General features: G+C 44.3%; 1 protein-coding gene across 3 annotated transcripts in view; it reads left to right on the forward strand.

The window, feature by feature from the left end:
• The window catches only part of LOC143338775 (zinc finger MIZ domain-containing protein 1-like), a 109,704-nt gene extending 99,568 nt beyond the window's left edge, over nucleotides 1–10,136 (forward strand). For all 3 annotated transcript variants that reach the window (XM_076759443.1, XM_076759444.1, XM_076759445.1), the window contains 18 exons: nucleotides 1,941–2,076; nucleotides 2,505–2,619; nucleotides 2,808–3,025; nucleotides 3,171–3,372; nucleotides 3,744–4,019; nucleotides 4,108–4,290; nucleotides 4,451–4,528; nucleotides 4,634–4,802; nucleotides 4,890–5,031; nucleotides 6,267–6,477; nucleotides 6,738–6,843; nucleotides 6,943–7,103; nucleotides 7,346–7,413; nucleotides 7,528–7,596; nucleotides 7,693–7,937; nucleotides 8,040–8,203; nucleotides 8,531–8,794; nucleotides 8,887–10,136. In XM_076759443.1, the coding sequence (XP_076615558.1) occupies nucleotides 1,941–2,076; nucleotides 2,505–2,619; nucleotides 2,808–3,025; nucleotides 3,171–3,372; nucleotides 3,744–4,019; nucleotides 4,108–4,290; nucleotides 4,451–4,528; nucleotides 4,634–4,802; nucleotides 4,890–5,031; nucleotides 6,267–6,477; nucleotides 6,738–6,843; nucleotides 6,943–7,103; nucleotides 7,346–7,413; nucleotides 7,528–7,596; nucleotides 7,693–7,937; nucleotides 8,040–8,203; nucleotides 8,531–8,794; nucleotides 8,887–8,994 (2,915 nt within the window). In that variant the 3' untranslated portion in view covers nucleotides 8,995–10,136. The remainder of the gene's footprint in view (nucleotides 1–1,940; nucleotides 2,077–2,504; nucleotides 2,620–2,807; nucleotides 3,026–3,170; nucleotides 3,373–3,743; nucleotides 4,020–4,107; nucleotides 4,291–4,450; nucleotides 4,529–4,633; nucleotides 4,803–4,889; nucleotides 5,032–6,266; nucleotides 6,478–6,737; nucleotides 6,844–6,942; nucleotides 7,104–7,345; nucleotides 7,414–7,527; nucleotides 7,597–7,692; nucleotides 7,938–8,039; nucleotides 8,204–8,530; nucleotides 8,795–8,886) is intronic.
• Nucleotides 10,137–11,379: the final 1,243 nt, after the last annotated feature.

An 11,379-nucleotide genomic window follows, 5' to 3' on the forward strand; every position in this document is an offset into this window, starting at 1 on the left:
AGAGGAGGTGCCTTTTGGGGTGCGATGCTCTGAGAGGAGAAGGTGCGTGTGTGTGTGTCGACACTGAAATTCTGTTTTGTCCTCGGAAATTCGGCGCACTCGGAGGACATCTCATGTCCTATTTATTTTACCTCTGTGGGCGTTCATTTACACCAGTGCGGTGTCTTTCCTTACGTGTGTGTGTGTGTGTGTGTGTGTCAGAGGGCTTATACCCTGTTTACAAGCACTCATGTGTGGTCAGATGTCTGGGTTGCCATGTTTGTGATAGGAGTCAGAAGCTTTTGTTTGTTCCTCCTCCCATCAGCCCCATTAGCCTGATGTCTCCCCTCTCACTGACTCACTCAACCTTTATTTTTTTTTTATCTCTCCCTCTCTGTGTAAAATGTGCTGTGGCGGCCCGTCCTTGCATGTGGCAGCAGGGTGGATCTGCCTGCGAGGACAGCCTGCGCTGTCTGCTGTCATATTGACGTGGCTTTTTGCGCGAACCGCAGCTGAAATCACCAAGCACTCTGTTTCACCCACCCGCCCCTCCCTCGCTCCTCAGTCAGCCTAGAAGTGCTGTGAATCATAAGAGGAGGTGGCTGCCCTGCTCTTTGATTGAATCCACATTCCCTCTCTCCTCTGACGCCGCAGAGAGAGGCTAGAAGGAGGCACGGAAAGCAAGAGGGAGAGAAAAAGGAAAAGTGAGTCTTTTGTAGTTGGCACAGCACAAAAACATGCACTGCAGATGAAAAGCATATGATTCGATCAAACGCGCTCTGTGGTAGCTGCCTAACCGAGCGGTAGGTAGGAAGGTGGGGAGAAGGGAAGGGCTGGAGTCCATCTGCAGGCCCAGAGTGAACCCTAGTGGCCACGAGCTGCAGTGACATGCTGGATTGAAGCTGATCTTTCATGTTGCAGCATAACGATGCATCCTTTCTATTGATCCGTGCTTTAAGTTTCATTTGGATGTTGAACTGTTTGAAGACAAAAAAATGCATTTAAATAAACCAAGAATGTAATACATTTCATAGGCATTAGGTATTGTATTTTACATATTAGAAAAATATATTTATCAGGGTAAAGAGATGTTTGATGTCAGATGTAATTTGGGGTTCAGTGGTAGATACTGCAGACAAATTCACCAGTATACATATACTTTTACACAGTGAAGACTTAACTGATGATGAATCAATATAGAATAAGAGCTGTGCTGTCACCTTCTACATTATGTCAGTCTAAGTCTCTCACTGTTTGCATTTATTCCCCCATACGGCCTTCATGTCATTTCCAGGAAGTAGTAGTGACTTAAAGCGATGGAACGCAACAGAAAAACATGACTGACAGTAAACAGGAGGCAGCTAATGTGTATCTGTCTGCTAGCGTGAATATATATATATATATATACACATGTAATATAATCTTAAAGCCCAGTCAATGTAAACCAGCCTGTAAGCGAGATAAAAGCTTGTATTTGTCCAAAGGAAAACATTAAAATGACCCTTAAACAGTTCATTTAAGTAAACAAACTGAAATAAAATGCTAATTAAAAGACACAACTGCACCTGGAATCCAGTCTTACTTTTACACTTTAGATAATCTCAGACAAGGTCCTCAAATTATTAAATTTGTTGTCAGGATCACTTATTATTTTTTCTGATCTTATAAGATGTTTAAGTGTTTATTTTTGGAGATACTTGCACAGACAGGACTCCCCGATTTGTCATAGGGTCTTTTCCTTTCTATGTCATTTTGTCAGTCAGGCCATTGCTTTTTAATTTTATATCCATATTTGCTCAGAAGCTTCTGTTCCTAATTTGTTGTTTCGTCACCCTCCTCTTCTCACACAATCAGTTTTTGCAGGTTTTTGCAGCGCTTGCAGTAGAGGGCTATTACCTCTGCAGTTATTTCTCACAGGACTCCGACAGCACTGAAACACTCTTCCTCTGCTCTTTTTCCAGCGCTTCTGTCCTCCTGGTGCGAGGAGCTGGGACGCCTCCTCCTCCTCCGTCACCAGAAGAACAGGCAGAACGAGCCTCCAGGAAAAGTGCCCATGCAGCCTCCCATGAGCTCCATGAAACCCAGCCTCTCACACGGGTCAGTGTTCACACTGCTGCACTTTTTGGCTTGTGTGCGAGGTGTGTTTGTATGTGTGTGTTGGGTGTGTGAACAGACAGACCAGGCCCTCGGGGAAAGCCCTTCCTCTCCGCATGAATCCTGGTGTTCCTTATGGATCAGTGGCCAGACAAACTGCCAGACTAACTGCTTGTAGCACAGTCAGTAGGGACAAACAGTACCTCTAGACCCCTAGTGCATGTAGTTAATAATTACAACACACTGTTTGTGCATTTCAGCAGGAAGAAGGCGCCTTTATTTTATAATCCTAACAATAAAACCTTTGTCTTTCCCTATCATTCAGCCAGTGCAAATATAGCCAGTGCTTTTGTGCACGGTAAATATTTGTGCAGTGACGCAGGGCACATTTTGTTTTGCCTACATGATGTGTTTTTATCCGTCCCATGCAGAGATGGGTCTTTTCCCTACGACTCAGTTCCCTGGCAACAGAACACCAATCAGCCTCCAGGTTCGTTGTCCGTGGTGACTACCGTGTGGGGCGTGACCAACACGTCGCAGAGCCAGGTGAGATTGTATGGCTGCTCAACAGAGAAAAAGTGTGTCTGAGTGGACTGCATCTGATAAAATTATTGTGATGCTGTATATGATGTCATGGCAGCAAGTTCATTTGAGTTCCATCATCCAGTTTGGATGACGTCATCTGTTCTCAGCATTTACACATATTTATCTCTCTGTTTGTCTTTGCCCAACAGGTTTTGGGGAATCCTATGGCTAACAACAACAATCCCATGAACCCAGGGGGCAACCCTATGGGCTCAGGTATGTCTGGTAACAATCCAGGGATGAACTCTCCTCAGTTCCCCGGTCCTCAGCAGCAGTTCCCCAACAAAGGGAACTCTAACCAGGCCTACATGCAGCAGGGCATGTACGGACGACCCAACTACCCCGGAGGAGGAGGCTTTGGTGGCAAGTAAGTGGACTGTGGACTAACACTGATCGTTGCAATGATAAAAACTTCCTCCAAGACATAATTCTGACTATCAGTTAAAATGATTGCGCTCTTCCTGCATGGTGGCATGAGGTCATTTCCTATTTTCTGTTATGCTTTGTCACAGTTACCCTGGAGGGCCTAATGCTGGACCTGGAGGGATGGGCATCCCTCCACACTCCCGTCCTCCTTCAGACTTCACCCAGCCTGCCGCTGCTGCTGCTGCCGCCGCAGTTGCTGCTGCTGCCGCCACAGCAACCGCCACTGCCACAGCCACCGTAGCTGCCCTGCAAGAAACCCAGAACAAGGACATGAACCAATACGGGCCGGTAGGACGCGACAAACAACTAATAGCACCTGTGTGTGAACATCTGTGTTCTTAAAGGAAATTATTGACTTTGCCTTTCAGTGCCAGTAATACGACTAGAACAGGAAGCTGAGAGAAGTGGATTTAGGCTTATTGTTGAAAAAGGCATAATTAGTGTTAAGGGTGAATAATTAGCAGAAGTAGTAATAGAGCCAAATAGCACATTTAGCTTTAACAAAAGCTAACAAGCACACACATTTTAGAACATTTTTGTCTTTTGTTACTTAGAAGATTTTTGTCTTTTGTGATTTTGAATAGACTCTATTACCAGCAAAATTCGCCACATTGAGAGTCAGCTCAGAGATGGTTGATTGAACCTTTTTTGTCTTCCAGATGAGTTCCTCTTTCCAGATGGCACCAAACCAGGCGTACAACAGCCAGTTCATGAACCAGCCAGGACCCCGCGGCCCTCCATCCCTCCCTGGGAACATGGGCGCAGGCATGAATGCATCCAACATGAGTGGGCCCCCGATGGGAATGAACCAGCCAAGGGGCCAAGGCATGGGGCCTTTCGGTGCCCATGGCCAAAGAATGCCCCAGCAAGGTTATGCAGGACCCCGGCCTCAGGGCATGGCCATGCAGGGTATGAAAAGACCATACCCAGGAGAGGTGAGTGGATGTGAAATCAACACTTTCACCTTCAAGTTTTAGCTTCTTTGCTGTATATTGAATATGTTTGTCATCACTGCATCCACAGCCAAACTACGGTGGGCAGCAATATGGACCAAATAACCAGTTTCCTAACCAGCAGGGGCAGTACCCCACACCCAACGCTTCTAGGCCGCTGCCGTCCCCGAACTACCCTGGCCAGAGGATGCCAGGACAGCAGCTGCAGGGCCAGTACCCACCACCCAGCGGTGCCATGGGCCAGTACTATAAGGTGCAGTGATCCTGCCATTTGTTAATCACGATGGTGATTTGATGATTGCGGAGTATCATAGCAAAAACATGTCTGCAATTTCAGCATGGTGTCAGTAGCTTTTTGGTGAAAATAAAGAGATTAATAATGATCATTTCTAATCTGTTTTGTCAAATTACAGCAAGAGCCGCCTTTTAATGGCCAAACAAATAACTTCTCTGGGAGCGGATACCAGTACAACCAGGGTAGCATGAATGGGGTAAGTGCATTTTTGCACCAGTTTTGTGTCATTACATCATACTCTTAGTTGTGCTGTTTACAGCCCATGATCATTTGATTGACTAATCGATTGTGTTCATTATAGCCGCCCAGACCGGTGGGCAACTACCCTCACTCCCCAGTGCCAGGCAACCCAACTCCTCCAATGACCCCGGGAAGTAACATCCCACCATACCTGTCACCAAACCAGGACGTGAAGCCACCCTTCCCTCCTGACATCAAACCAAATATGACCGCTCTCCCTCCCCCTCCAGGTCAGTAACTGGAAAATGTCAGATGAAGAAATCTGAGCAGTGATTTATTCCTTCTAACGGTCATAACGCTCTTCTTTAACCATGTAGCCAACCACAATGAGGAGCTGCGCCTGACGTTCCCAGTGCGGGACGGGGTAGTCCTAGAGCCCTTCAGGCTAGAGCATAACCTGGCTGTCAGCAACCACGTCTTCCACTTACGGCCATCTGTGCACCAGACGCTCATGTGGAGGTTAGACACCATGCACTACATCAACATACAGTATATTTCTAAATATTCCTCCCAAATATTTCATCTGTTGTTAGAGCTTCATGATACCGTCATTTTCTTTTTCCTCATTCCTTTGGCCTCCTTTTGACAATTGCAATTTTAGGTCTCTGGAAACAGTTGGCAGTACCAACACAACATTCTCTGGCTCAGTAAAATCGGTTTTCAAATGCAAGAACTGTTCCAGGAAACCGAACACTAGTTGTCACTACAATCAACGTTCGAACTAGAGATGGCAATTTCTTTGATTGTTTTCAATGGTTGTCGTGACAGTAATACAGACGATATCTCGACTGGTTTGAAAAGCAAGATTAAGGGAGGCTATTAGAGGGAGAGAGGGAGCACGAGAACTTAAACTGTGGTTAAAGTGGTTGCACTTATTGAAATTTTGTGGAAATGCATATATGAATGTGGAAAAAATAACTTTTAACCCTTTATTCAGTTCCTAGGGCTTACAGCGCCTTATAAGTAATATCACATGGGATCCCACAGGATGCTTCTCTATGGTCAATACTATTTTCCCTTTACCAGACCAGCCTTGTTTAAATCACTGAACTGTTCCTCAGTTTAAAACCCTATTGTTCTTACAGTTTGCAAAAATTATCTCAGTGCCTTCCATTGTTCTTGTTGGTCTCTCTGATCATTTGATTCTCTTGTGGGAAATCTGGCTTCACTTAAGAATCGAGAACCAAACCAAGGTAATTCCTCAAGTCCTCTTAACCTTTGACAAGCCGAGTGAAAAGGTTGTGCAGTCATACTGTCTGCAGCTGAGAATTAATAAAAAAATCAAACCGCCATTATTCCCAGCTACCTTGGAGAAGGTCATCCATGCATTCATTTCCTCTGATTTATTGTAATTCGCTTTACTCCCCCTCTCAAGCAGAAGTCACTCTCACATCCGGAGCTTATCAAGATCATGAAATGATGAAACTTTCTGGTGTCAAACCGTGAAATCACATCATCCGTTTGTTTTAGAATTATTAGGAGGCTGGGAAGGAAGAAGCATCATACATTAGCACCGACAGGCTGTAGAATAAACAGTTAAAGGAAATCTTGCCTTTTTTATTACTGCTTATAGTATAACAGGATCTGCGTTCATAAAGTTTGTCCATACAGATGTTTCATCATGTGCAACCAAGTGCCATTAAACCATCCATAACACTTACCAATTTACATTCTTTCTTTGCTCGTCTGTGCAGATCCGACCTGGAGCTGCAGTTTAAGTGCTACCACCATGAAGACCGTCAGATGAACACCAACTGGCCGGCGTCGGTCCAAGTCAGCGTAAACGCCACGCCGCTCACCATCGAGCGGGGTGACAATAAGACCTCCCACAAACCCCTGCACTTGAAACACGTATGCCAGCCAGGAAGGAACACAATCCAGATCACGGTCACTGCCTGCTGCTGTGTGAGTAAACAAATCTCCAGAACTAATAAAAAGAGGTTTACGCAAATCCAGACACAAATGTTAGTCAGCAGATAGATTAAAGTCAGATATGAAAAACCTACCTGCAGATGATATTTAATGCTGAAGCTTAGAGCAAAATAAAAAAACTGATCTGTCTGGTCTTTTTTTCTACTAGCTACACATGTTGAAACAGTAAAGAAACCAGCAGAAACAAGCATATGAGGATGTTTGTGATGGTGACAGTTTGTTTCCTCCTGCAGTCGCACTTGTTTGTGCTGCAGCTGGTCCACAGGCCCTCAGTTCGCTCTGTCCTCCAGGGCTTACTGAAGAAGAGGCTTCTGCCTGCAGAGCACTGCATCACCAAAGGTACATGCCAAAGAACATACTCAGGTTTTGCTGCCTATTGTCCTGATCGATCTCAGAGTCCTTGCTTATGCACTATATTTCTCTCCTCGTGCATCAAAGTTAAGAGGAACTTCAGCAGCGTAGCGGCGTCATCGGGCAACGCAACGCTCAACGGAGAGGACGGCGTGGAGCAGACGGCCATTAAGGTTTCCCTCAAATGTCCAATCACCTTCCGGCGAATACAGCTTCCAGCAAGAGGCCATGACTGCAAACATGTTCAGGTAAGCACCGCAGGGAGAAATAAGCACTGAGAGTCAAGGATCTGATGGCTTGAAAGCATAAGAGATAACGTTTCTGCATTAAAATGTCAAAAAACAATTAGACCTCTGCTACGTATTGTGTTGAGTTATCCCAAATGTTTCCAACACTGTTCAGGATTACAGTGCGTTTCACTTGGTCGCATGTCATTGGTGACAACATTGGAGATAACAAATTATATGTTTTTTTTTTCTTGTTCTTGCAGTGTTTTGATTTGGAATCATATTTACAACTGAACTGCGAGAGGGGGACATGGCGATGTCCTGTATGCAAGTAAGTTTACCCATCTTAGATACATAACAGTGTTTTCCCTGTCTTTAGCTTTGACTGTGATCCATGTCGTCATCTCTCTCAGCATGTTAAGCCCTGTGTCTCTCCTCTGCTCAGTAAAACAGCATTGTTAGAGGGACTCGAAGTGGACCAGTACATGTGGGGAATCTTGAACGCCATTCAAAAGTAAGCTGAGACAAGAAACTAATTTGTAATGCATGTGATGTCTTTTTCTTCATGTCCATGTATCATAACTTTTTGATTTAATCCATGTTTCACCAGCTCGGAGTTTGAGGAGGTGACCATTGACCCGACGTGTAGTTGGCGGCCGGTGGCTATCAAATCTGATATCCACATCAAGGAGGACCCAGACGGACCACTGGCCAAGAGGTTTAAAACGATGAGTCCAAGCCAGATGATCATGCCCAATGTGATGGAGATGATAGCCCAGCTGGGCCCCGGACCGTCGCCGTACCCATTACTGTCGTCTCAGCAAGGGGGCAACAACAGCGAATACAGCAACCAAGGTAGGACGCAGACACACAAACCTTAAACAGACGAGTTTACGTGTTCAAATGTTCAAATAACTAAGAAATATATGTATTAACTGTTTTCATTTTGTTTGCCAGGCAACAGCTACCAAGGGCACGGGAACTTTGACTTCCCTCACGTCACCCCTGGTGGTACGTCGATGAATGACTTCATGCACGGCCCCCAGCTGTCTCACCCACCTGACATGCCCAGCAGCCTGATGGCCCAAGACAAGCCGCTCTCCCACAACATGCCTGACTCAGTGAGTTCTCCCTCTGTTTCGTTTATCGATGCTGCAGTTCAGCCTCTCCTTTCTTCTCTGGCTGCTTTGTTTTATTCTGTTTTCCACCTTTATATTTATTTTCGTGAAGATAAGGTCATCTTACTCAGGTAAAGTTACAAAGACTTTGATCAATTTTGAATTCACTCAACAACTCGAAGGTGTCACCGAACTTGTGATGGGCCTTTTTTACTCTTTTCAGGCACTTTTTAGACTAAATGATTAAGATATGAATCATTATAATAACTGATAACTGATTAATACCTAATCAAAATAACTGAGAGATGCATTTCCCACCTGTCTGTGCAGTTACCTCACTCTGCTGCCAACGACCAGTCGCATGGTCCTCTGCAGCAGAGCTTACATGCATCTCCACACCCTGGGAGCCAATCAGGGCAGCAGCTACACCACAGCGGGCCTCCTCAGCCGTCACGACAAGCTCCACCTCCTCAGCAACAACAGCAACAACCCCAGCCCGCCCCCAACAACCACGGCCACGGCGACCTGGCCTTCAACCCCTCCAGCAGTTTGGACAGCCAGGCGGGGTCGGACATGCCCGAGCCATCTTTAGACGTGAGTCCCGACAAACAGCAGAGATTTTCAGAGCCGGTCTTTAAATCATCTGTTCACTTGAATGCCTAACCGATTCTCCTCCATCTTCACAGCTTCTTCCAGAGCTTGCTAACCCGGATGAGCTGTTGTCGTACCTGGATCCACCGGACCTCCCCAGCAATAGCAACGACGACCTTCTATCGCTCTTCGAAAACAACTGAGGCAATTCAGACACACATAAACTTTTCTGACTGCCTGCAGCTTCCCTGAGATCCCAGGGCGGTCGCTCAGTACTTGATAAACACAAAGATGCACTCCCTTTCTCTTCTTCCTCTTGTACAGTTTTCATTGGCCAGCGCAGATTGACTGAAAGAGGTTCAAACTCAAAGACACGGCGGGACGCGAGGGGGTGGCCCCGCCCTCTCACCCCGTGGCGATACTTTTGAACTGTGCAGCTATACTCAGTTGATTTTTTTATTTACGCCACACATAGGTGTATGTGTGCACACTAGGAACGTGTTGTAGCATTTTTTATTCATGTTTTGTTTCCTTTTGAGAAGAAAAAGGAATTCACTGTATAAAACCGAAAAATGACTGAAAAAAAAACAAAAAAAACCCTGCGCTATCTGGCCAGTGTGCGTTATGTCCATATTGTTATTCCAGTCTGAGAGGCCACAGCTTCCTGGTGTCACAGCTCCATTCCCTGACTGCTCTGGTTAGTCGCACTGTTTTTGTCCATCAGACATCATTTAAAAGCACAAAGAGATTTTGGCAATGCAAAAAAAAAATAAACAAAAAATGGAAAATCATTATGGAAGAAAACAGATCAATTAGATCAGCGTGTCTGTCCTTGACTAAAAGTTTTTTAAATTTTTTGCTCTTCTGCCAACATTTTAAAACAACTTTTGAGAATGATTGGCTTCCACTTTTTCCACAATTTGATACACACGTATTTTTGTCAAAAAAAAGTTGATATCCCTGCTTTCCAGCCCTCTGAGGGTTGACAGCTGGCATGCAGATTTTGGCCCCTAACGAAAACAAAAAACCTTTATATTGCATACCAAGACTAGCATATCTGCACTTCTACATATTGTATAGCTATCGTCCTCCTGGTCAGAGGAGTGATTTTAAAGGAAATGAAAGGTACAATATGAGAGATTGGGGTTCCTTTAACGATCCTGCTGCGTTTACTGCTTGCTGCTACAACTTCTTCCATGCCATCTGCTCTGCATGAGCCCCGGTGTCGCTCCTGTCAGCATTTTTGCAACGTTGCATCTCTCTCCCTGTTAAATGATGTGCTGTTTAAGTAGTCTACAAAGTGCATGTGTGCCAAGCCCGTGTCTAGTGCTGTTCCAAGTGGGTAAAAAAAAAAAAAGAAAAAAAGAAAAAAAAAAAGATCGTGTGGTTTTTATCAGTTGCTGTTTCCACAGCTCTCGTTTGTACATTTGTTTTTGATTTCTGTCAGATTTAGTATGATTTATTTAACACTAACTTTGAAGGGATAATGCTGATATCAGCAATGCATTTTTTATGTATTTGCTGGATATACTGTGTTACGTTTGTTTGTTTGTTTGTTTTCTTGTTCTTGTTGCTGCATAATTAAACTATCCATAAATCTTTTGGGAAACTGCTCAACATCACCAAAGTTAGAGGGAGGAGAATGCAGACGTTTGTGTTCGCTTGGTCCTGTGTGAGAGTGCGTGTGTGTGAGTGTGTGTGGGTGTGTGTGTGTGTGTGTGTGTTTCTACTAGTGTGATGGGAGGTAATATTGATTTCAAAGATATTAGAGGGAGGACAAATACAGTTTATCCATCACTGCTGTTCAAGAAGTGGTTTTTAAAGCAGTATTGGTGCAAACCTTTTTGCCACATTTGTTTTCAATTTCACTTTTTGAGAAGAGTGCTGTTCAGTATGCAAATGTATTATTTTTTAAGAAATGCTATTGTACTGTAAATATCATTGTGAATATTTTTGTATCATCTTGATAATGTCTGTCCTTTTGATCATTAGTCGTCCAACCTAACCACGCGCGCTCCCGAACTCCCATCTAACCACTGACTTTGTTTGTAACCAGCATACAACAGCTGTCTCGCCTCCTCGTTGTGGGGAAGCCAGTCCAAATGTCTCATAAGCTATTTCCTGCAGGTCATCGTGCTTTCTGGTCACTTTTCTTCCCAGTGCACTCTGTCTCACGCCTGCTGTTTACAGACAGGTGTCTGGTAGTGCCCCCCCCCCTTCCCTGTGTCAGCTCGAGGTGATTGTGTAGCATCATGTCAGTTTTCAGATGTCAAGCTCAGTCTGACGCAATATTTTCTTTCACGCTCAGATGTATTTGATTGAAAATGATCAATGTTGTCTATTCATGAGTTTATGTTAGCATTTTATCAGTGATACTGAAGAGTAATGGTTTTAAAAAGATGTGGTATCAGCTGGCTTTCAGTGTAATTAGTGAGCTATGTGAATATCATAATTGTTGCTAATTGTCAATACACAGTGGTATTTTAAAGATATATCACAACCATATTTTAAAGAAATCCATGATATTGTTTATATTTTTGTTATAGAAAATGTGGCTTTTTTAAAAGCACGAGACCATATACATTTTT

Source organism: Chaetodon auriga, chromosome 20 (assembly GCF_051107435.1).
Source record: "Chaetodon auriga isolate fChaAug3 chromosome 20, fChaAug3.hap1, whole genome shotgun sequence".
NCBI classification, from domain to species: Eukaryota; Metazoa; Chordata; class Actinopteri; order Chaetodontiformes; family Chaetodontidae; genus Chaetodon; species Chaetodon auriga.